Below are 24,360 nucleotides of genomic sequence, written 5' to 3' on the forward strand. Positions count from 1 at the left end.
TTGAATGAAGGTGAAGATACAACATGAGAACTGATCAACATAACAAGTTTCATCATCATCATCATCATCTGATAGTGGCTGATGGAGGCTGGGGTGGGGGTGCTGAGCAGAAGGCGGAATACACTTTTAATTGCAGGTAAATACTCCTGCTGCCACCACCTGGTATCCCACATGGACAAGCCACTTGCCATGTAGGCACATCAGCCAGCAGAGCAGAGCCTACAGCAAGGCAGCTTGTTGTCCATGTAGAATGCCAGGCAGTGGTGGCAGCAGGAACATTTACTTTCAATTAAAGTTATACTCTGCCTTCCGCTATACCCCGCCCCTGCAATCTAGCCTCCACCAGTCGCCACTTGTCGCCATCACTGCCATCAATCACCATCTCCATCGTCATCATCATCATCATCATCATCATATTCTATTGCACTAAAAGAAGAAGTGAAAACAAAATTAAATGCTTTTTATTCATATACTTTAATATCAACCACACATATACACAAATTAATCTCTCGCAGATGGCGGGTGTTGGGGGTGTTGGGGAGAACCCAAAACTGAACTGAACATCAACAAAATATACAATTAATTCTCTACAGCAAGATCAAGAAGCTAGTTAGAGGAGGAGGCGGGTAGGGAAAGGAAATATTTTGTTTCAGTAGAGCTTGCACAAGAGAACTTCAGGGCGGGTTGTGCCATCAAGGTGCACTTAGAAATGCAAAACTAAATAGGAAGGAAACCTGATGTCATGGAGTTCCCTCTGAAGAACCTTGGGAACAGTAGTTTTGTGAGGGTTTTAAAAGAACTCTCCCTAACCCTTACTGGAAACTGCAGCAAGGATCTTTGGGAGAACGCTATGACAATCCATTTACTTTAGGGGTATAGTGTAGGGCAGGCTAAAGGGAAGTACTTCTTCACACAGTGCACCTTCAGTCTATGGAATTGCCTGCCACAGAATTTGGTGATGGGTGATGGCCACCAGCTTGAATGGCTTTAAAAGGATCTTAGACAAATCTAAGGAACTATTCACATGATCGGCGGGCAGGGGAGTAGGCGGGCGGGGGGAAGGCTGCACGAAGCCTACCTTTCCCCCTCTCCTGTCAAACTATCCATTTATCATTGCTGGGAGTGTGAACCACAATCCCAGATGATCCTCTGCTGTGCTAGGCAGCACGGAGCTCCGGCGGCTGGGATGACATGTCCCAGCCTCTGGGTATCCCACAATGCACCGCACATTGAGCGGGTGCTCTAGGTGCCCATCTCTGTGTCTCCACAGGCTAAACGAAGCCTGAGGAGACACACAATCTTAGAGCCTGGGCGAACGACACATTGGTGCCATTAATCCAGGCTAACAGCCGGGCTAAAAAGCCGGGCTAGGTGGCACTACCCCGCTGGGATCAGGCCCAATCCTGGTGGTTCTCACACGGAGCCTAACCCAGGCTGGGCTTCCCTAGCCTGGGTTAGCCTGCGCTTGAGAACAGCTTCTTAGTCTATGTAATCTTGATGGCTATATGCTACTTCCAGGTTCAGAAATGTGCTGCTTCTGAATACCGGTAGTGGTTGCAGGGAAGCAATGGTAGAAGAGGGGATATGCCTTCATCTCCTGCTTGGGGGCTTCCAGAGACATCTAGTAGGCTATTGTGGGAAACAGGATGCTGATGAAATAGACCTTGGACCTGATCCAGCAAGGCTTTTCTTAATTTGAATGAAATGTGTGTTCTTATATTGACACTCCTTTAATACATATTCACAAAGACTTTGATTTTGCATGGATTAGTATTGCACAATCCCCACCTCTGATTCTATGCTCTCTAAAATGGATTAGAATCGCCAGTCCGTAGATCAGATGTCATTGGACTACAACTCCCATCATACCCAGCCTCAAAGACCAAAGGCCATTGTGACTGGGGATGATGGAAGTTGTAGTTCAACAATATCTGGGGACTCAAGGTTAAAAACCCCTGCCATAGATAGACAGACTGCAGAATGGTACCATTCTCTAACCCTCTTGATAACACTTACAAAAAGATAATTAAAGGGTGGCTTTCTACTGAAAATAATTAGCATCTATACTTCCTGTAACGAGCCTCTTTCATTTCTGCCACTCTCCATGTAATTCATCCATATATTACTTAGCTAGTTATTAGCTGGATGACTTGTGATTGGTTATGTCCCACACAGGATTGTGAAAGCGGTAGAGATCAAATAATTTCACCCCACAGGAAAGGGGAAAAAAGAGGTAAAGTTTTCTAACAGGTTTTGCTGGCTGGACCTACTCAGGTTCCTGATATGCATGATAGCTAGTGTGGGACAGAGGCAGGACTTTAATCTCTAGGGCAATTTACTAGTTAAAATACTATGTTATATTTAGCTTATTTTCCGTCATGCCAGAATGTAGGAGCAACTGGAATTGTGGGAAAGATACCTGATTTAAATAAGGAAGGTGTGCACACACTGATGTAAGTTTTACTCTCAACTGTTGTAGATCTCCAGAAAACCCTGTCTGCCTGGATATAAAGGGAAGGATTGGGTTGTGACAGGACAACTTTAGCAAACTAAAGTAGAGTCAAAGTCTGTTCTAAAAACTCTATTCAATGCAAGCAGGTGTTCTGCTACATATACAAAGCCTCAGCCTTGCTTATTCTTCCACCACAATTCCTTTCCTGTTTGCAGCCCTGGATTCCTCCCTCCTCATAGACCTTTGCGTTCATCTTGCCAAAATCTCAATCTTAAATCAAGCTCCTTGTTTTTTAGAAGGAAAATGGGGTTTGGTGAGTTTGAGCTGTCTAGAAACCAGGACTCCTGATTTCTGCATAGTCACCACCCTGCATAAACCATACAAACAGGAAAAAGGATGTGGTCAGATATTTCTGAACAATAGTGGAGCAAGAGTCTTTCTTTCTTTCTTTCTTTCTTTCTTTCTTTCTTTCTTTCTTTCTTTCTTTCTTTCTTTCTTTCTTTCTTCATATGATGGACCAAGGGAGAGGGATGAAGATAATCTACTGGAATACTCTAATCTAGTGGAAGAGGTGTAGGCAGTAGGAACATTCTATTGTAGCAGGAGCCTAAGAAGGGTGTGTCCTAGTCTTTTTTAGGCAGCATCTCCCCCATGGTGGACTTAGTTACTTTACCATTTGCTTCCCCAGGCCCACCAGGACTGGAGTCCTTGATAGCATCTCCACCAATCAGTTGCTGGGTCTCCTCCTTCTCTGCAGCTTCTTTCCCACCTATCTCTTCCATCTGTACCGAAGAAACCCTGGACCGACGCTTACCAGAGAATGTGCTGAGGGTAGTGAGCTTTGCCTCCCCTTCCCCTGCTGCGGTCAGTGTTCCCTTTTCTCCCTCCTTCTCCAACCCTGAGTCATCTGGCAATGCCACTTGCCCTGCCCACCCTCCTGTGCGGAAGCTAGTTGAACCAGAGTGGCGTCGACGCCTACAAACCAGACAAATGATCACGAAAGCCACTACAATGAGGGCAGCAAGGATTATTAGAACAATTGCTACAGTGGGGATCTTCTCTGACTTCCTTGGGGTCGCTGTTGAAACAGGTATTGTTGCTGTCATTCCGGTAGTCAACCTGGTTGAGACTGAGGAGCCAGGATCATGGTCAATGGTATCCCTTTGTCCTGGTGTTGTCTCTTTTCTCCGTTTAGTCTGTTCTGGTGTGCTTTTTGGTCCTGTAGCAGCAGATGTTGCTTCACTTACGGTTGTCACCGTAAGTGACACACCAGTGGTAGGAGATGGAGTGTGGGCTATTTTGTGTACAGGGATACCTTTAGGAGTTTCAGCACGGTCTGTGACATTTCCATCCACTCCGGTAGTACCCTGGACAGCTGGGGTGTGGGTATTTGAAATGCTGGTGGTGTTTACATATACGGTTGCATCTGTAGTATTCTTTATGGAAGTGGCAGGCAAAATGGGGGGTAGTGTCTTTTTCCCAGTCACTGTGACTACAGGTGCAATCTTAGAGGGCTGTGGTGAAGACAACTTTGGAGACTCAGTGCTGGATAGTTTATTCTTCTCAGTAGTCGTTGACTGTGGCACTTCAGAAGCAATCACAGGGGCAGAAGTATTAATGAAATGTGTTTTTGATGTTGAAGCAGATCTCACGGCAGAAGCTGGTGTGGTGGCTTCTTCCAATGTGGACTTTTCTGCAGATGGGGCAACTGAGCCAGCAGATGATGTCCCATTTTGTGATTTGGCAAGAAACTCGTCTCCATCTACAAGTACACCCATGGCAAAAAGAAAAAAGAAACCAAAGAGTATACTGCAGCGAATTTGCCTGAGAGAGCCCCTTGCTGCTTCCATGGTGGCGGGAACGTCAGGAGTCCAGGACCTTCTTGGCTAGCAATGTGGGGACAAAAGACCAATAGCAACCTGAAAACAAAATATAGATAGTTGTCAAATAACTTTCCAGAAGAACACATTGTAAAGTAAGGGGAGCAAATGTGTATCCTAACACCCAGACTTTTAAAAGATAGGCTGAAATGTCCCAGCCCAGCAAGGGATCAGAAATCCGCCTGCTGCACTGGGAACAAATAGACAGATTGTGTGTAGGTACACAACCAGGGTTGCATCCACACCATGATGTGCATCCAGATAGAATAGGTACAGGAGCGCTGGCTATTTGGTATCGGAGTTAGAGCCTTGTAGCTACAACCCTCCCAGGAAGAGTTACTAATAAGGATGGTTCCTGATGCCAGACATGTTTCTCTTTAGGAAGATAGGAAGCTGCCGTCTACTGAGTCAGACTGCTGGTCCATCTAGCTCAAGTTTGTCTACTCCGACAGCTTGGTGATCAAGCACACACTTTGCACTGCAACATGGTTCAAGTCTTTGCAACTGCAGAGTTTGTTAGCTTGTTGTTTGATTTCTTGCTTTTCTTTTTTCTTTTTAAAGGATCATCCAAGGAGCAGGCTTGGGAGTTATTCGCACGTGGCTTCATGCTGCAGGGTAAATGTTGAGTGAAGCCACTTCAAATTACACTCACGTCATTGAGGGAAGCAGCCCCTCCCCTCTGCCCTTGGTTTTTGTTTTTGCAAGTTCACATGGCATGTCTCCATGCTTTCCTTCTAGCCAATGGGGGTGGGGGGGAGATAGAGAGATTTCTAAAGAACAGTATCTGCATTTCTAAAGACAGTATCCCTCTTATCATTATCATGCTAATGATTCTACCTCAGTGCCTTTCCCTATTTGTTCCGATGTTTTCAGAAAAAGTAGTTTAAAGCCAGCATTTTAAAAACCTGGAAATAACTCGATAAGCTAGAATTCACAAGACAAAGCCTGATTTGTGTGTGGAGTGGGTCCAATGATCTCGAAGGGACTTCAGGTTAAGTTTGGCTGGTGTGTGAACACACATACTGAAGGAGATTCGTGGTAGAAGCTCTGTCTGTAAAGCCTCCGGGGAAAGAGCTCTGCTGGGTAGCTTGAAAAGCAATCGGTGCATCCCACTCAAGTGGGTTGGAGGGACAAAATCTCCTCACCAAACAGATGCAAGAGGCCACACCCATTCCTTTCCCTCAAGAATGTTTGGTTTTGAAGGGGGAAGAGGTGGCCAGCAGGAAGAGCGGCCCAGTTCACTTCTAAAAACGCCCCCTGCCACTCAGCCCCCATGTCATGCACTCTCTACATGGGGCTGCCCCACAAAATTCTTCAGAAACGTCAGCAGGTACAAAATGCAGCTGCAAGGGTTCAGAGATGTGTCAGAAAGTCTGATATTATTAATGCCCTTATTGAATGAAGTGCATTGGTTGCCAGTAATTGGTTAAAACCCGCCATTTCTGGGTGCTATTTAAGGTGCTGCCTACTACCTTTAAAGCCCTGAACACCTTAGAGTCAAGATACCTTAAGCGCCGCAGGAATCTCCCACAGGAATCTCCCGTAGATTCTGCATGTCCCAGAAGATCTTTCAGAGAAGCCTTCCTGTGCATCTCAGCACCCTATAAGGCTCACTTGGTGGCAACAACAGGTAGGCCTTCTCTATGGAAACCCTTATACAGTGGAACTCTCTGCTACCTGCATCGGATCTGGTACCTTGTACTGTTGTTTTTTAAATGTAGGCTGAAGACACTGGTCGACATTCTGCACAACAAAACTTCCACATTGGGAAGCCTCCAGTGAACTATTTTAAGGAGTTTTGCAACAGTCTGTCCCTGCTACAGACCTGGGGCTGCATTTATGTATGCAAAAGCCCTGGAGGCCTCCTACTGCCAAAGGTTTTTTTGGCAGGTCCTTTTGAGTGTCCCTTGAGTGCCCCTGTGCTGCCTCCAAGGCTTTTATCCTGATGGTTTTAACTGGCGGTTTTGACTGCTGACATTGTTTTTTGTTATTATTATTTTTTAATCCCTTCACATTTTGCCATTATCTACCTTAAGTCCTTCACAATAAACGACAGGTTATACATTCTTAAAATGAAGAACTACCTAACTAGAATACAGCACTGCAACTCCTAGCCCTGACTGTGGGGCCAGCATCAGGAGCAGACATAGGCCGCCTTTGCACATGACGCAGAACCATGGGTCTAATGGCTCCTCCCCATTGCCCCACTCCCCTGTCCGGATTTGGATGTAGGAGAGCAGTGAGCCTTCAATCAGCGAGACGGCAGAGAGGCGGGGGAACTGGCTGGGCTAGCTTCCTTCTTTCATGAAGAACAGCCACACAGCCAATCACAGTCAGAGAGAGGGAGAGGTTTCCTCCCCTAACTCTGGTTTGAGGGAACACAGCCTGCAGTTCAGCATTCACATGTAACACAGGCTGTGTTCAACCTCGAGTCGTGGTGGTGAAACTCACTACAACCTGAAAGTTTGTACAAACTGAAGTTTGGAGAGCGGAACCTCAGGTTACTCTCCACGTGAAACTGGAGTTTTGAAAGGGTGTCCTGCATTTGGACGTACAGGTTTGGCAACCTCTGGCCCCTTCAACTCCAGTTTTGCATTATGTGTGATTGCAGCCATAGTTGGGCAGCTGTGGAGGCCCATGCCTCAGCCGGGCCTAGCTGCAAACCTGCAGGACTCCCTGACTCTGCTACGCCTCCTCCCTGTTGTTGGTGAGTCTTCACCTCTCTGAGTGAATGAGCAGGGAAAGGAGCAAGGAGGAAGGTGGAGCAGTGCTCGCTTCTCCCTCTCCCTCTGGATAGCCAGTCAGACTGGGCCCAGAGGAAGAGTGCAAGCAAAAGAAAGGAGTGAGGGGGGAGAGGGGGTGGGTCCGTTCAGGAAGGAGGGCCCACTCCGTCAAACTTGGAGCCAGCATGGCCCAACTTTCCCAATGCTACTGGTGTAGGCCTGAACCAGACTGAAGCCATGTTACCTTTCATATATTCTGTCTCTGTAAGGGGGGCCTGGGGGATTCCTTATAAGGAGTTGCTTTTCTGTGCCAAGGAGGGCCAGGAGAGACTAGATAAGAAGGTGATGAGGTATTCACCTAAAAGAATACATGCGCAGAAGTTAGCTGGAAATTTACTGGAAGTCCAGACAAAGGAAAGGGGCAGTACCTATGTATCATCTTCTAGGTTATAAATATGTCATGCTTGTAAATGAACGGGGTCTTGGACTTGAGCGTGAGCTAACCAAGACCTTTGCTACTATAGAGCAAAATAAAGCCTTTTACATCCTTCTCGGCTGGTGAAGTGTTTGGCTACTGACCCAGAAAAGAACCTCTCTTTGTTGGGGTAAAACACTACTAACTGACATCCTAACTAATTAAGCACTTGAGTGGTGAACAAAGGTGCACTAGTACAAGAAGACTGCATAACCGCACTAAAAAATGGGGTAGCGCAAGAGCACTCTTGCGCTATAGTGCTCTCGAGCAAATGTTTCCCTTTAAAATCAATGAGGCATGCTGCAGGTTGCATGCCAGACATCAAACACTACTTGGGGAGGAAAGCTGAGCTTGTGGTTGCAAGCATGAATTGTCCTCTTTGCTAAGTAGGGCCTACCTTGGTTTGCATTTGAGTGGGTGACGACATGCAGGGGTGTCAGGGGGTGACCCATGGGGCACAGGCCCCCAATGAATTGCTCAGAGCCCTGAATCTCATCAGCTGCCTCCCTCCTCCATGCACTCCATGAAAGCATCCTTCTTCTGTACTCTATAAAGGAAACGCAGCAGTGGAGGCATCTGCACAGAACAAGGGAGAGAGCTCCCAGCCTCACCTCGCTCTCTGCTGTTTCCATTTCCATAGGTGATGCATTATATTACAGACTTTAAACAAGTTGTTCTAGTCAGAACTAATCAGCCTACTTTCCTTTCACTGTCTCTACATCAGGACTAAATCAGATACAAATCGAGGTCCACAAGTTAGATCTCTTGCGCCTGAAATGTTCATGTGCCCACCATCTTGGATCAGGGTGGGTGTCTTCATTACAAACTGCACCATTGAGGTGACTCTGTCTGTCACTCACTACAGCTGTTCCAAATTTGGTTCAAATCAGTCACAGTCCTCAAGTTTGTCTGTTTGTTTGTTGCTCAATTTTTATACCGCCATTCATATGGCATCCCAAGGCAGTTTACAAAAGTTAAAATACAATAAAACTCCATAAAAACAACATTTTAAAACCTTAAAATCAGTTCAATAGACCATAAAATTAAAACAGACAATTTTAAAAAGCTAAGAAAGCTTGGGCGAAAAGATGGGTTTTCAGGTGTTTTTTAAAAATTGTGCACTGATTTGCCAAGTTAGTGCACTTGCGCCTCAAAGATTATGACCTGAAGGAACCAGGCTTCGGAGCCCCCCCCCCACACACACACACTTGAGGGCTTGGGGGGCAAGTTAATTTTTAACAAGAGCTCCCTCCCTGAGCCTGCCTGCCTCCCAAATGACAGATCGGGCCATTTTCGGGACATTTAGGAGCTCTCTGCACACACACAAATTTCATCAATTTGCCACAACCGCCCCGCCCTCAGTGCTTGCAATTGCAAATCTCTCGGAGCAAAGACCATAGCCAAAAACAGCTGTCAAACCCCTCTTCACTGAGTTATGGGAAACGCCAAGTTACTGGCAGTGGCCGTTCTACACACCTTGGGAGAAGCCCCACAGCATACCAGAAAACTCATGTGCGGACTGGTCCCTGATAGCCCGCTGCGACTTCAGGGTAAATCCAGCTAATGGACTTGCACCCTCCATTCCGGAGGAGATGCGAACTAAAAGCCATGTGTGTAGAACACCACTCTGGGCTATAAAAGAGCGGGATATAAAATGTAAAGAAAGAAAGAAAGAAGAGCGGGATATAAACCCTTCAGCAGAGCCCTTAAAACCTATCTGTTTGGCCTGGCCTTCCAGGGTATTAAATGATTAATTGTTTTAAATTGTTGCTCTGATTTCCAGTGTTTTTAGCTGTTTAATTGATTTTATTGTGTTTTAATAGTTTGATTTTAATTGTTAATTTGTTTTAATTGTTTTTATCATGCTGTAAACCACCCTGAGCCATTTTGGAAGGGCGGTATACAAATCAAATCAAATCAAATCAAATCAAATCAAATCAATATAAAAGCCTTTGAAGATCTTAAAGTAGCTCAGTGCAATTCATCTTCCTAAGGAACCTACCTCACATGGTTGTTGTGAGGAGAAACATAATTATGTACCCTGCTCTGGGCTCCTTAGAGGAAGAGGGGAATATAAATGTAAAAATAAATAAATAAATAAATTCCCTGGTGTGCTAATCATCAGCAGCTGGGTAAAAGGGCTCCCTCTGACTCAACAGTCCTACCCATCTGCTGAATGAGATTGGAAGGAAAGCCCTCCGGCCCAGCTGCATCTTGGCACACATGAACTTAGCACAGTGCTCCTGGCCTTGGTTTTAATGGACACATGATTGGCAACATAGGAAGGTGCACAGCTCTCAGATCAGGACAGGAGGCTTCTCCTCCCCTAATTACGATCATGAAGATAGATAGATAGAAGAAAAAAGGTGTGATATGGAACTTGCCATTCATGCCACGCACTTCCCCCTTAGCTAGAAAATAGCAAATTTGGCACTCCACCCACTCTCCACCCCGGTACAGCTGACTTGAATGGAACAAGAGGAGACCTGTGAAAATTAACAGGGGAAACGAAGACAGAGAACTGACCTCAGAGGATGTGTGGCCAGAACTTTTGTGATGGCAGAGCAAACCTAAGGGTAGCAATGGCTAAATATAAGTACTCAGATATATTTAATTTAAAATTCTGTGTGTGTGTGTTTAAATGAGTACAATTTGTTGCCATGGTCTAGCTCAGGGATTCTCAATGTTGGGTCCCCAGATTTTATTGGGCTTCAACTCCCATAATCCCCAACCAAAGGCCACTGGGGATGGGATTATGGGAGTTGAAGTCCAATAACATCTGGGGACCCAGCATTGAGAATCCTTGGACTCACTCTAGTTAAAGATAGTTATGACTATTGATTTGTTTGTTTGTTTTTACATTTATATCCCACTCTTCCTCCAAGAGCAGTGTGCATGGTTATGTTTATCCTCACAACAACTCTGTGAGGTAGGTTAGGCTGAGCGATACGTGACTGGCCCAGAGTCACCCAGTGAACTTCATGACTGAATGAGGATTCTAACTGGGTCTTCCTGGTCCTAGTCACACTCATACCACTACACCGTGTTGAAAGTAGCAAAAAGAGTCACAACTACTTTCTGGCATTTCAACTAATTTTAATTGCAGGTAATTGTCGCTGGAGCAAGGCATTAGCTCAGGGATGGGCAAACTTGGCCCTCCAGATGTTGTTGAACAATAACTCCCATCATCCTCAGCCACAATAAATTGTGGCTGGTGAAGATGAGAGTTGTAGTTCAGCAACAGCTGGATGGAGGGCCAAGTTTGCCCACCACTGCTTTAGCTAGAAGACTGAGAGCAGGTTTGCATCTCACTGGGCCAGTTTGGATGCTGCTATACTGGCCCTCGTGAATAGAAAGGGGATGCTCCAAGAATGAGCCCACTGGGATGTTTGGCATGGGAAATACCTGTAAGGATAAGTGAGACTGTTTCTTTAAGAACAAAACCTCTACCTGGAGGGCTGGGAAAGGGGGACCGGGTAAGCAGTTTAAGGGAAAGCTGTTTTAGGTTAAGAGACTTTAAATAAAGAAATAAAGAATTTAGTCATCAGTGTCTGGATTATTAGAAGGAAAACAACACAATGCCCCAACACTCTCCTGCCACATCCACTGATCACGTGATGGCCTGTTCATCCAGTTGGCTGCACAAGACGTCCTGATTGGCACCTTTCTTGGTGCATTCCCTTTCTAATCAAGTGGGCCAGTAAGGTAACATCCAAACCGGCCCACTGGCAAGAGTCTGAGGAGGGAGAGCCCAGGTAACTGTTGCACCCAGTTTATGCTCTACCCCCTGGACTTCCAAGCTGAAGTCCAGGGCCTCCACACCATCTGGGGACCCCAAATCCACTTTAGTCTGTCCTGGGTGGTGTGGCCACTGTGCCATGCCTCTGGCCCGCGCTGGACCATGTGGCTGAGTGTGACTGTGACCTGTGCTGAGTGGCCCTAGCGTGACCTCCACAATAGAGACAGAGAGGGGAGTGGGGGAAGAAATATGTGGGATGGGAATATGTTAAATTGTGTGTTGAAATGTTTATTCTAATGCATATTTGCATAAATCCACCTGTTTTATATTTACATTCTTGTGAGTTCAGTTGCTGTTTGTGCCCTCAAAAACCCACGTGTTAAAATACTGTGTGTATCATGGTGTGTGTGTGCGTTCATGTAGAAGGATGATGCTTAACTTGCAGCAGGGCAGGGGGGCTCCAAAGGCCTTTAGGTCCAGCTTCCAAAGTTACCTCTAGTTGCACCTGGCAAGCCGATGCAAACAGTCTTCCTTCTCCTGCTCTCTCTTTCTTCTAATACTACTGCTACGAATATTCATACTCAACTCTTCAACAAAGATTTTCACAGAAACATAGACATTAGATCAATACAATGGTTCCCAGTGCCAAAAGGGCTCACATTTGGACAAGAAATATAAGCTAGACACCAGCAACAACCACTGGAGGGATGCTGTCCTGGGGTTGGCTAGGAACAGTTGCTCTCCCCCTGCTAGATGTAAAGATGCTTAGTTAGCAGGGGTCTTCTTTCTCACCCTGTTCCCCTCCCATCTGCATAACTGCAGGCCCGTCCTTAAGGAGGGGCGACCGGGGCGATTGTCCCAAGCTTGCACCTGGACAGGCCCCAGCGGCACACACAGTTGGTGTGAGCGAGCAGCGAGTAGTTTCCTTCTCTGCTCACCAGCAGCCTCGCCCTCGGCTTGCAAGTGCGCCTGCCCTGGCTGCTACGCACACTCATGCCCTCTCCAGGCGGGCCCCGCGGCGACTTGCCGAGCTAAGAGGCGTGGTGACTAAACGCGGCTTCTCTGCCACGACGCGCAGCAATCCCCTGCTGCCTTTTCCTCGCCACTGGCGGCTGCAAAAATCCCCCCACCCCCAGGGCTTCCCTCTGCTGAGATTGCAGCACTGGGCTGTCAGATCCTATGCACGTTTAAAGTGTACTTGTGGCTTGCTTGGGTAAGTTTGTCTGAGATTGCCGCCTTCCCCTTTCTCCTACACGTAAGCACACACTTGTCCCAATTAGACTGCTGTGTGTGAGTGAGGGGATGGAACTTAAATGTTTGCATGTGAGAGCACGTGAAGCGGTGGCCGAATGACGTGTCGCGTATTGGGAGCCCGCACGTGTGAACAGGAGTGGAACAGCGTGCTGCGAGAGAGGGAGTGGTGGGGCGGGAGAGTGGGCACTACAGGGAGCTCAGCTGCGTTGCATTGCAACCTCCTGCAAGAAATAAGCAGTTCCTGGTAAGTGTGCAAATGACCTGCCTTATCTGGGGCGCCGACACTGAGTAAGAGCCCCTGGTGGCGCAGTGGTAAAACTGCCGCCCTGTAACCAGAAGGTTACAAGTTCGATCCTGACCAGGGGCTCAAGGTTGACTCAGCCTTCCATCCTTCCGAGGTCGGTAAAATGAGTACCCAGAATGTTGGGGGCAATATGCTAAATCATTGTAAACCGCTTAGAGAGCTCCGGCTATAAAGCGGTATATAAATGTAAGTGCTAATGCATTTCCAGCTCAGCACTATTACCTCCTTGGGTAGCGGGGCGGAGGAAGAGGAGCAAAGAGAATTCCTTTCTGATCTCCAAACAAAGCTATCCACCTCATTCTCCACCCTTTTATCCTTTCCCCGCTTCCGAAGCCTGTGCAGAGCAGATCTCAATCTCTTCCTGCATCCAAAAACAATCCGACTTGCTATGGGAACAATGCCTTCCCATTTGTACGGGGAGAAATACCAACCGGAGCCTGAGTTTTCTCCAGCAGCAAAATGGAAATAAGGTGAGATGTGATGGAGCAGAGAAACCAGGGCATGATAAGGAAGCTCTGCTATCTCTCCCTCCATCCCTCTTTTCTTTGCTGACATCCAACTGGAGGAAAACTTCTGGAAAACTCAAAAGCATACACACTACAGATAATATCCCCCCCCCTTTAAAAAATTTTCTTACAAATGGACAAGCACCGTTACCTATGACTTCTGTGTATTTAAACACAGATATACTATTCCAGAATAACTGCCCCCCCATACCTCAGATTTCCTCACTTCCAAATAAGGAAACACAAACAGATAAACTGTACATTCAAGTTCTATTTTATGTTGATTCAAAGGAAATATTTCCCATATAGACAGATGTGTGTATCTATCTATATCTGTGTGTATATGTATGTATGGGTCATGTCTGGTTGTGGTTTTATAGGAGTTATTTAGAACTGGATCAGCATCCCAGGATTGTGACGAAACTAATGAGAAATAGTTCAAAAGACCTATATACTCCCCTTCTCTGATGAGAGGTGCAGATATGTCTAGCAATAAACTGTCACCATAACCTCTTCTATGATGAGATGCCTTTCTGCCTATCATCACCCTGGAAGATGGGGCCTCTTAAGTAGAGGGGGGTATCACTCACTGAACAATTTGGTGCCGTTGCCCCCCCCCTTTTAAAAACAGAGTTGTTTCCCCTTGCCCCTCTTGCTCTCTAATGAGGGAGGGAGGATTAATTGTGCCACCTCCATGCAAAAGTTCAAATAATGCCTGCATGGTTCAAATAATGCCTGCCCCTTGCAGTGAATGTAGTCATGTTGGGAATCCAAGTGTCTTCCTTCAAAATAAGCTTTTTATTGCAAGAGAATTCCGTTTTGGAATGAAGGCTATGCAATACTGATCACGACTGGTGAGTTTTCAAAACTCACCAGTCACGGAGTGTATTGAATTATGCGACTGTGTAAAATAAAGAAGTTATCTCTGTGTGTGTGTGTTTACATATAATGTATATTCTATTGAAATGTTAAGAGGCCCATCCCACACATGCTGATTTGCCCCCCGCCCTGCACCTCACTAGGGACAGCCCTGTGTAACTGAAAGGGCTTGAGGTGCCTGAGGAGGTTTCCTCTTTTAATGAAAGCTGAAAATTCAGGGAAAGATCTGGGATTAATATTCCTGAGAGGACCCAGTTGTTACAGACCCTGAGAAGCCCTCTCAGAAGATGTCGGAGAGAGCATCATGTCCTCTGTGTTTCCCATGTGCTGGAAATTCTCTGTGGTGAGAGAATCCCTTTCTCATTATAGCAGAGTGCACAGAGGCACAACGCAGCAGATTTAGTTAGGCATGCGTGTATGCTGAGAGTAAAGTAACTTGGAGCCAATTCGTAGTTTCAAATCAATATAAAAGGCATGTATTAAGGAACTCCATTCTAGATAGGAAAGTGAGGAGTTAGGATCTCTAATCTATCTATCTAGCGGGATGCAGATGGATTCTGCATCTTCTCTGCACATACAGTGCAGGGAGAGAGGCTTGCCAACACCATGCAGTGCCAGGAGGGGAATCTCAAGAGACACGTGTGAGTTCCCCCTCCAAGTATTAGACAGGAAGCGTAGATGGAGGATGCAGAATGCACTTCTTCTGAGATGCCTGCCCTGCTGGTGCTTCTCTGTAATTTCCAAAGCCATCCTGCGGGAGCTCAACAGGGGCCGTGGTTGGGGAAACTCAGGGGGTGTGCACTTTCACTAATTTTTTGTGGCTTGGAAAGAATGACTTGCTAAGAACAATGATACCGAATTTCCACCCCGAGGCACATGTTCTCTATGAATGGCATACAGGAGGGAGATACCAAGAAACATGGCCACTGGAGGTGGGTGGGGACGTTGCAGTGAGCCGTAAAGCAATCTGGATTCTGAACGCTAAAACACAGGAGGAAACTGGTGTGCAGATGATCCCACCGACCTGAGGTCTAGGAGGGAATGTAGTCTTGGGAAGCCATTTAGGCCATCTTCCTTGCTGGCAGGAGCTCTGTGCCGTTAACAGCTGCATGGCCAGGTGCTGTGGTAATAGGGCAAGCGCGCCTGTTGAATTTCTGCCTGTCATGCAGCTGTTATACACATGGAGCACTTGACAGTAAAACAAAAAGTGGCAACTGTACTTGCCATCCTGTGAAGAACATCTTACCCACAGACTCCTCCCCTAGGAATTTTGTTATTCCAGGCCATTATAATACCTCTTAATCCCCATGTGACACCGTAGGTAAAGCATGGAATTTGAACCTGGGTTCAGATCCTTGCTCACAAGCAGGGGTGTAGCTATAATTGAGCGGATAGGTTCAAAGAACTCAGGCCCGCCCAGCTCCCCCTCCCTATTTCCTTCATTCTCTCTCTCACTCCGAGGGGCCGCAGGGGAGAGCAGTGAACACAGGCACCCTCTGCCCTAGCTTTGCCCCTGTTCATAAGACTCACCAGAAGACCTTGCACCAGTCTCTCTCAACCTAACCTACCTCATAGGAACATAGGAAGCTGCCGTAGACTGAGTCAGACCATTGGTCCATCTCACTCAGTATTGTCTACACAGACTGGCAGCGGCTTCTCCAAGGTTGCAGGCAGGAATCTCTCTCAGCCCTATCTTGGAGATGCTGCCAGGGAAGGAACTTTGAGCCTAGATGCTCTTCCCAGAGCAGCTCCATCCCCTAAGGGGAATATCTTACCGTGCTCACACTTCTAGCCTCCCTTACGTATGCAACCAGGGTGGATCCTGCTTAGCTTAAGGGGACAAGTCATGCTTGCTACCACAAGACCAGCTCTCTACCTTACAGGGTTGTTGTGTGTATAAAATGGGAGGCAAGAGAAACATCATTTGAAAAAGTTCTTAAAGCAGTTTACAGAGAAGGAAGAGAAAGAAGTTGTTGATTCCCTGTCCCAAATGAGCTCATAATCTAAAAGAGACACATGGGAGATATCAGCAACATCCACTGGAGGGACGCTCTGCTGGGGCTGAATAAGAAAAGTTAGTCTCTCCCTGTTTCTGTCGAGAATCACCATTGAAATCAGCACTTTGCCCAGTTAGAATAGGCCACCCTGAGAAAAGGCAGGATAAAACTAGTAAATGCATCTCAACAAACACATCCACCAAACTGCAGGTGGATACCCCAAGGTCCTAATCCTTTGCTTCTGCATGAAGCTCCCAAGTAATATCCCAGCAAGCGATTCCCACCCTACCCACTTCCCTCTACCTTTTTCTAGGATGGCTTCAAGCGAGGATAGGACGGGTCTCAGATTCTGAGGGAAGGTCTGTGAGCCTCGGCTTCGCCTTCTTATCCCCAGTTTTTTGCTTGACCAGGCAGGAAGGAGTCAAATGAAACCGAGAAGGAGGTGGTGGTGGAGAAATACTGAAGAAAAAAGAAGAAGCAACCGTTATAGAGTCATAGAGGAAGTGGCTTGTGGGGTGGCAACATTTTTAATTCCTCAGATCTGTTGATGCTTTAGGCCCAGATCCAGTGAGGGAGACTTACAGGTTGGGTGTTTAGACCCAGACACTCTTTCAGTGCCAGGAATTAGCCTGTTCAGAAATCAGAGGGAGTGCCTCTGAGCTTGTGCAGAATGCATTTCCCTCACCACAGAAAAGCACAACCAGTCCCAACAACCAACCACATACTGGCAAAAAAAAAAAAAGCTTGCTACTTTTCATTTCTGACAAGGTTCTTGTGCTTTTGAAGATTGCTGGGCAGGCAGAATATTCAAAAGGAATAAAGGGGGGGAAAGGAAAGAAATAGAGGGAAATGAAAAGAATGGAAAATATGAAGGAAAACCAAAGGTATCCAACTGAGCTTTCTTTACAAAGCAAACATTGAGATGGAAAGGTGGCATACAGAGAAGAACAGGTAGGCAGGTAGGAGGGAGGTTTTTAATCTTACCATGCAACTATTTCGTTTCCTGGGTGTCTTCAGAGCAGTCATGTCTTTCTCTGCCCCTCTACGTGCTAGTCTGGAAGTCACTGACAAAGTTATTTTTTCTAGTCTGATCAATACTTATCTCCTCTTGCACAGCTTTCTCTTATCGTGACGTGGAGTGTCCTCTCCCAGGGGTACCTCCCAGTGCTTCACTTTGTCAGTGTTTTTTTAACTAATGTTTTAACTTTTTCTGGTTTTTTGCTTTGTTGTAAACCGCCCAGATGTGAGTTTGGGGCAGTATAGAAATATGTTAAATAAATAAATAAATTTCCAGAGTGCGTCTTGACAGTTTCACATCATTCATTTGGCTTGTGGTGACTACAGAGAAGACATTCTTGGTGGTGTCCCCCAGTTGATGAAACCATCTGTCTGCCAAAAATGTGCAGTCTTAGCCCTTTTAAACAGGCTTTTAGGACCTGTCTATTCAGACAGACTTTCAATGTTTAATGTGCCTAATTGGTTTAATTGGGCTCTCTTCTTGCCGTTCCTTCTGATGACTTCCATGTTGTGTGGGACTGAATTTTGGTTTACTTGTTATTCTCTGTTTCAGTGATTTTGTATCGAAAGGCAGGCTACATGAATAACCCAAATATATAATACTTCAGGTACTGAGCATTATTATACAATAGTTTTTGGTCAATTTTTGCCACTACGTTTTGATTGCTGGTCCACATCCTTTACCCAATTCCTTTGTGGCTCTCATTATGTCTGCAGAATGCATGTAATCCATGTTTGTTACACATTTGGGTCCCCTGTGATCTTAAAAAGCTGCATATCAATTACTACACATTTGTGGTATGGGTCCTCTCAGCCTATCCCATTCATATTTTGGATGAGAATTTTCAATTTGTTCCCCTTTTTAATAGTATAATTGTGCAGCCATGATGAAAGCTCAAGACTGATCAAAATCCCATAAATTATGGACGGTTTCCAAATCCCAAACATAAGTATTGCCAAGTGGCTGCCGACCCATGGTTCAGCTGAAGAATTACAAACAGTGGCTGATGACTGGAGCAATGAACCACTTGTGGAACAAGGAAATTTGCATTAGCTCAAGAGCTTGGCATTGTTCTGCTAAAAAATGGGGATTTGCAGAACTATTGCATAAGAACAGCCCTGCTGGATCAGGCCCAAGGCCAATCTAGTCCAGCATCCTGTTTTCCATGGTGGCCCAACAGATGCCTCTGAGAAGCCCACAGGCAAGAGGTGAGGGCATGCCCTCTCTCCTGCTGTTAGTCCCCTGCAACTGGTATTCAGAGGCATCCTGCCTCTGTGTCTGGGGTTAGCCTATAGCAGGTCTGCTCAAGGGCCAGATCCGGCCAGTGGGGACTTTGTGTTTTTGTTTGTTTGTTTGTTTGTTTGTTTGTTGCTGGCCCACAGGTAGGGCTATCCTGCAGCAACAGCAGGAGCCATGAAGAGCTCTTGACCTGTCCAGTTGACAAGCAGCAGTGGCTCAATGCATTTGGTTGCTTGAGACATCCTCCCTGCCCCTGGGCCAGAGCCCACTGGCACCATCTCTGTCCCCTCGCCTTTCCCTTGATTCCTTTGCCCTCCAAGCCTCTGAGTTTCATTAATAGTTTTAATAATTTTAATGCAATGATTAATGTGCTGAAAATTGACCCTTGTCCCTCCCCACACACACCACATCATGGTTGGTTCCAGCCCACCAGGGCATTTGTTCATGCAGCCCTGGCCTATAGCCATCAAGACTAGCAGCCATTGATAGAGCTAGCCTCCGTGAATTTGTCTAAGCCCCTTTTAAAGCCATCCAAAGTGGTGGACATCAGCACATCCCGTGGCAGAGGTTAATTTTCACTCGAGGCACAAATGACCAGGCTCAAACTAATACTTTGGACACATTATGCGAAGACCCAGCTCCCTGGAGAAGTCCATCATGCTGGGGAAAGTAGAAGGAAAGAGAAGAGGATTGATCAGCAGCAAGGTGGATGGACTTGATTACGACAGCAATGAATGCACCACTGAGAGACCTTAAAAGCCAAGTGGAAGACAGATCATCCTGGAGAGAATCTGTCTGTGTGGTCACTAAGAGTTGACACCAACTTGACAGCACTTAATCAATCATTATTGCACTGTGTGAAAAAGTACTTCATTTGGTCAGTCCTAAATTTCCTGGCAATCAGTTTCATAGGATGACCCCTGGTTCTTATCTATCTATCTATCTATCTATCTGTCTAATTTATATACCACCTAGTATAAAAATCTCAAGAGAATTAAAATATAATATAAAATATTAAAATTCATTAAAAAATAAAAATAGATAAAAGCACATTAAAATTTAAAAGTTTAGTCTCAGTTGAAGGCCTGGGAAAATAGGTATGTCTTCAGGGTCCTCTTAAAAACAGAGAAGGAGATGCTCTTATTTTAGCAGGGAGCGTGTTCCAAAGCCCTGAGGCAGCCCCAGAGAAGGCCCGGTCCCAAGTTGCCACAAACTGAGTTGGTGGCAACCGTAACCAGACCTCTCCAGATGATCTTAATAGGCAACAGGGTTCACGACAGTGAAGATGCTCTCTTAAGTACCCTGGACCTAAGCCATTAAGGGCTTTATAGGTAATAACCAGCACTTTGTATTTTGTTCGGAAACCTATTGGCAGCCAATACAGGTCTTTTAGAATGGGTGTTATATGGTCCCTTTGGGTCAACCCAAAGACCAATCTGGCTGCCGTGTTCTGCACCAATTGTAGTTTTCGAACTACGTACAAAGGCAGCCCCACATAGAGTGCATTACAGTAGTCAAGCCTAGAGGTTACCAACATATGTAACACCGTTTTAAGGTCGTCTCCAGAAATGGACGTATTTGCCGAAGCTGATAAAAAGCACTCCTGGCCACTGCCTCAATCTGAGAAACCAAGGAGAGTTTGGGATCCAGGAGCACTCCCAGACCATGAACCTGATCTTTTAGGGGGCGTCTAACCCCATTCAGAACAGGCAGATCTAAACCATCTCTCGGATCCCGACCCCCTACAAACAGTACCTCCATCTTGTTTGGATTCAACTTGTTTGGAGTAACTGGCCCTATCCACCCCCAGCACAGTACCTCCAGTGACTGTTGCTGGTGTCGTATCTTGGGTGTTTTTTTAAAGAATGTGAGCCCTTTGGGGACAGGGAGCCATCTTATTTATTTGTTATTTCTGTGTGTAAACCGCCCTGAGCCATTTTTGGAAGGGCAGTATAGAAATCGAATTAATGATAATAATAATTAATAACAACTTCAGTCTGTTATCCCTCATCCAGCCCAATATTGCTTCCAGGCAGGTAGGTTCATGCCATTTCCATTTATTAGGGGGGTCGTGCCATTTCCTGATGTTGGTATGGAGAACTAGATCTCGGTGTTGTCAGCATATTGATAGCATCCCAGACCAAACTTCCTGACGATCTCTCCCAGCAATGTCATGTAGATGTTAAAAAGCATTGGAGACAGTATGGAGCCTTGTGGAACCCCACACTTTAGCTCTTGCTTTCCAGAGCAACAGTCTCCAAGTGACACCATCTGGAATCTGCCAGAGAGGTAGGAATGGAACCATTGTAAAACAGTGCCACACAATCCCACCTCCTTCAAGCGACTCAGCAGGATACCATGGTCAATGGTATCGAAAGCAGCTGCGAGATCCAAAAGGATCAGCAGAGTCACACTCCCTCTGTCGATCGCCAGCTGGAGATAATCCATCAGGCCAAGCAAGGTAGTCTCAACTCCATAGCCCACCCGAAAGCCATTATTGCAGGAGAGGGTGAAAAATTCCTCTCTATGCACTCTTGCTTGTTGTGGAGAGAGTAGAGGTAAAAATTTAATCTCCCCATTAAAACAAATGGCTGCATTTGCACAACCATGGTGTGAGTACAAGCATGCTTGAGAGCCAACCCAACACAAGTTTGAGGCAGCATGACAAGGTCCTTCTGCAAGTGGTTTGTTGCTCTGGATGTCAGCCACTAAATACAGTGGCCAACATGATGTGCAGTTAAGAACATAGGAAGCTGCCATATACCGAGTCAGAGACCGTTGGTCCATCTAGCTAAGCACTGTACTGTCTACATACACAGACTGGCAGCAGCTTCTTCCAAGGTTGCAGGCAGGAGTCTCTCTCAGCCCTATCTTGGAGATGCTGCTAGGGAAATTACCAGTGGCCGCTGATCTGGTGGTGCCACCATTCATGGGAGTAGAAGACTTGTGGGAAACAGCAGGACACATAAAATGAGGGATGGATTTCAAGGGGTGGAGCTACACCCTGCTGGTTATTATTATTATTACATTTATATCCCGCTCTTCCTCCAAGGAGCCCAGAGCAGTGTGCTACATACTTGAGTTTCTCTTTCACAACAACCCTGTGAAGTAGGTTAGGCTGAGAGCGAAGTGACTGGCCCAGAGTCACCCAGCTAGTTTCATGACTGAATGGGGATTTGAACTCGGGTCTCCCTGGTCCTAGTCCAGCACTCTAACCACTACACCACGCTGGCTGTACCTGACAATTTAACTTCTGTGGGTTTGCTAGGCTGCACCCTAGAGCCCTATATTTTCTGCAAAACAGCCAATATTTCTGCCTCTCTTCATTATTGAGGCTTCAGCCCTAGCACCGAAAGTGGGTTGCAGGGCTCAATCTGCTGCAGTTCAGGTGCAAACAGCCCCTTCCAGCCATATGTTCTGCTAGGCACTCCCCACTTCCTTCTGTGGTGAGAGCTTCCAGGGGCAGCATTACTGGCTTTCATTTCCTTTGAGAACAAGCTGGCAGGAGAGCTGTTGTGGTAGCAAGCATGACTTGTCCCCTTAGCTAAGCAGGGTCTGCCCTGGTTGCATATGAATGGGAGACTACATGTGTGAGCACTGTGAGATCTTCCCCTTAGGGGATGGAGCCACTCTGAGATGTGCAGAAGGTTCCAAGTCCCCTCCCTGGCTGCTCCAAGATAGGGCTGAGAGATTCCTGCCTGCAACTTTGGAGAAGCCGCTGCCAGTCTGTGCAGACAATACTGAGCTAGATGAACCAATGGTCTGATTCAGTATATGGCAGCTTCCTATGTTCTTTGTTTAAGCTGGCAGGGCTGGCCCATGGTGCTGCAGGGCTCGGCCTGAGGCCAAACGCTGCCTTGCTCACAAGCCTGGTGGGGCAGCAACCTCCTGTCGAAACCGGCATGGAGAGGAGGGAAGGTTGCCAGCAGCACCCTCTTTCTGTGCTGCTTGCAAGGGGTACGAGGAAAGGCACTCCTTGCACAGCCTGAAAGAGACTGTCCCCAGGGAGGCAGTGATGGGGGCATCTTGCTGGCCTGGATGAATGGAGCATGAATGGTCTCCTTTGCTAAGCAGAGTCTGCCCTGGTTTGCATTGGAATGGGAGACGACTTGTGTGAGCACTGTAAGCGATAGGGCGATAGCTCAGTGGGAGGACACCTGCCTGCTTGCCTGCAGAAGGTTCCAGGATCCCTGCCAGGCAAACTCCAAGAGAGGGCTGAGAGAGACTCCTGCCGCCTGCGACCTTGGAGGAGCCGCTGCCAGTCTGTGCAGACACAACTGAGCGAGATGGACCAATGGTCTGACTCGGCAGAAGGCAGCTTCCTATGTCCCAGTGCCCTCCTGGCACCCCAGTAATCTGCTGCTTGACGCGACTGTCTCAACCTTCTCTCACGAAAGGGCCATTTCTGAGAGCTGGCATCAGGGGTTGGCCTTGTGGGGCAGTGCCAAAGGCTCGCGGCCTTCAGAAGAGCCCACTGCCGATCCCTTTTTGTCCGAGTGAGCTGTCCCATCATATCCTCCTCTGCCTCACCCCATGTGCACATGGGAATTTCCTCGAGAGGCTCCAGAAACAATGCCGCGGCCTCAGGCAGGGGAAACTGCCTTCTGCAGATGGCGGGCAGCCACAGAATGACTCTCTTCTTCGCCAAGAGGCTTGCATTGCCACCATCTCTTCTCTTTTGTCTCACCCACCTAGATAAGAACCATTCAGGGTGTCCTCTGAGGGAGGGAGGAGCTCACAAGAAGCAATTTGCTGAGGGCCCCTGCAAAGCAGAAATTGGCCATGCCTGGAGATGTAAGCTATACAAATATACAAGGAGCCAGAGTATCATAAGCAGAGGCAAAGAGGCACTCCTGCTGCAGGAAAGCTGGTCTAACTCTCCTGATGTATTCAACTCCAATTTTCCTTTTAACGTCAGTATGTTTGATGTTACCAGCCTGAAGAATTCCCAAGTATTTATAGTGTTCTTTTTCTTCCAATTCTCGATGTTGTTTCCATTGGGCAGTTCTATTCCTTCCGTTTTTGTTATTTTTCCTCTGTTCATTTTTAATACAGCACACTTATCTAGTCCAGACTTCATTGCTATATCGCTACCAAATATGCAGACAGTATTTAGCAGTGATTCAGTTTCTAATTGGGGCTTTCCATACAACTTCAAATCATCCATATAGAGCAGATGGTTTATTTTACTTGATATTTTAGATGTTTGGTATCCAAGGCCTGTTTTGTTTAGTATTTGTGAAAGTGGAGTCATGGCGATTACAAACAATAGTGGGGATAATGAGTCCCCTTGGAAAATACCTCTTCTAATGCTAACCTGTCCAAGTGTCTCGCCATTGATTGTTAACTGTGTACTCCACATACTCATTGCTTTTTTAAAATAAATATCTGAATGTTTTTGCTGACACCAGTTGTTTCTAAACATTTTAGTATCCATGTATGAGGCAATGAGTTGAAGGCCTTCCTGTAATCAATCCATGCAACACTTAAATTTGTTTTTCTTCTTTTACAATTTTCTAAAATCATTTTATCAATCAGCAGCTGATCTTTTGTGCCTTTGGTGCTCGGGCAATTTCCTTTCTGTTCTACTGGAAGCTGCTTATTAGTTAATAGGTGTTGCATTACTTCGTCTGCTGTTATACCAGTTAATAATTTAAACATGGTTGGCAGGCAGGTTATCGGTCAATCATTACTTGGAACTGCACCTTTTGCTGGATCTTTCATTATGAGGTGAGTTTTACCAGTTGTTAACCATTTTTCAATATCACTTCCTTACAAGATGTGATTGAACTGTTTTGATAGTTGTTTATGGAGGCCTGTTAGTTATTTAAGCCAGAAACCATGCAGTTCATCGCCGCCTGGTGCAGTCCAATTTTTAATTTTCTTTACTCTTT

The 24,360-nt window shown here is 46.3% G+C and overlaps 1 protein-coding gene across 1 annotated transcript; it reads right to left on the bottom strand.

The window, feature by feature from the left end:
* Positions 1-455: 455 nt before the first annotated feature.
* On the bottom strand, positions 456-17,267 carry LOC128332164 (mucin-2-like). Its single transcript, XM_053266583.1, has 3 exons — positions 17,194-17,267; positions 16,513-16,668; positions 456-4,371 (listed from the first exon to the last, which is right to left on the bottom strand). The coding sequence occupies exon 3, from the start codon at positions 4,300-4,302 to the stop codon at positions 3,076-3,078; it is 1,227 nt and encodes a 408-aa protein (XP_053122558.1). The 5' UTR covers positions 4,303-4,371; positions 16,513-16,668; positions 17,194-17,267; the 3' UTR covers positions 456-3,075.
* Between the last annotated feature and the right edge of the window lie 7,093 nt (positions 17,268-24,360).

This window comes from Hemicordylus capensis, chromosome 6 (assembly GCF_027244095.1).
Source record: "Hemicordylus capensis ecotype Gifberg chromosome 6, rHemCap1.1.pri, whole genome shotgun sequence".
Classification (NCBI taxonomy): domain Eukaryota; kingdom Metazoa; phylum Chordata; class Lepidosauria; order Squamata; family Cordylidae; genus Hemicordylus; species Hemicordylus capensis.

Coding starts and splice junctions, on each gene's coding strand:
- LOC128332164 (XM_053266583.1), bottom strand. CDS start 4,302: ATGGAAGCAGCAAGGGGCTCTCTCAGGCAAATTCGCTGCAGTATACTC.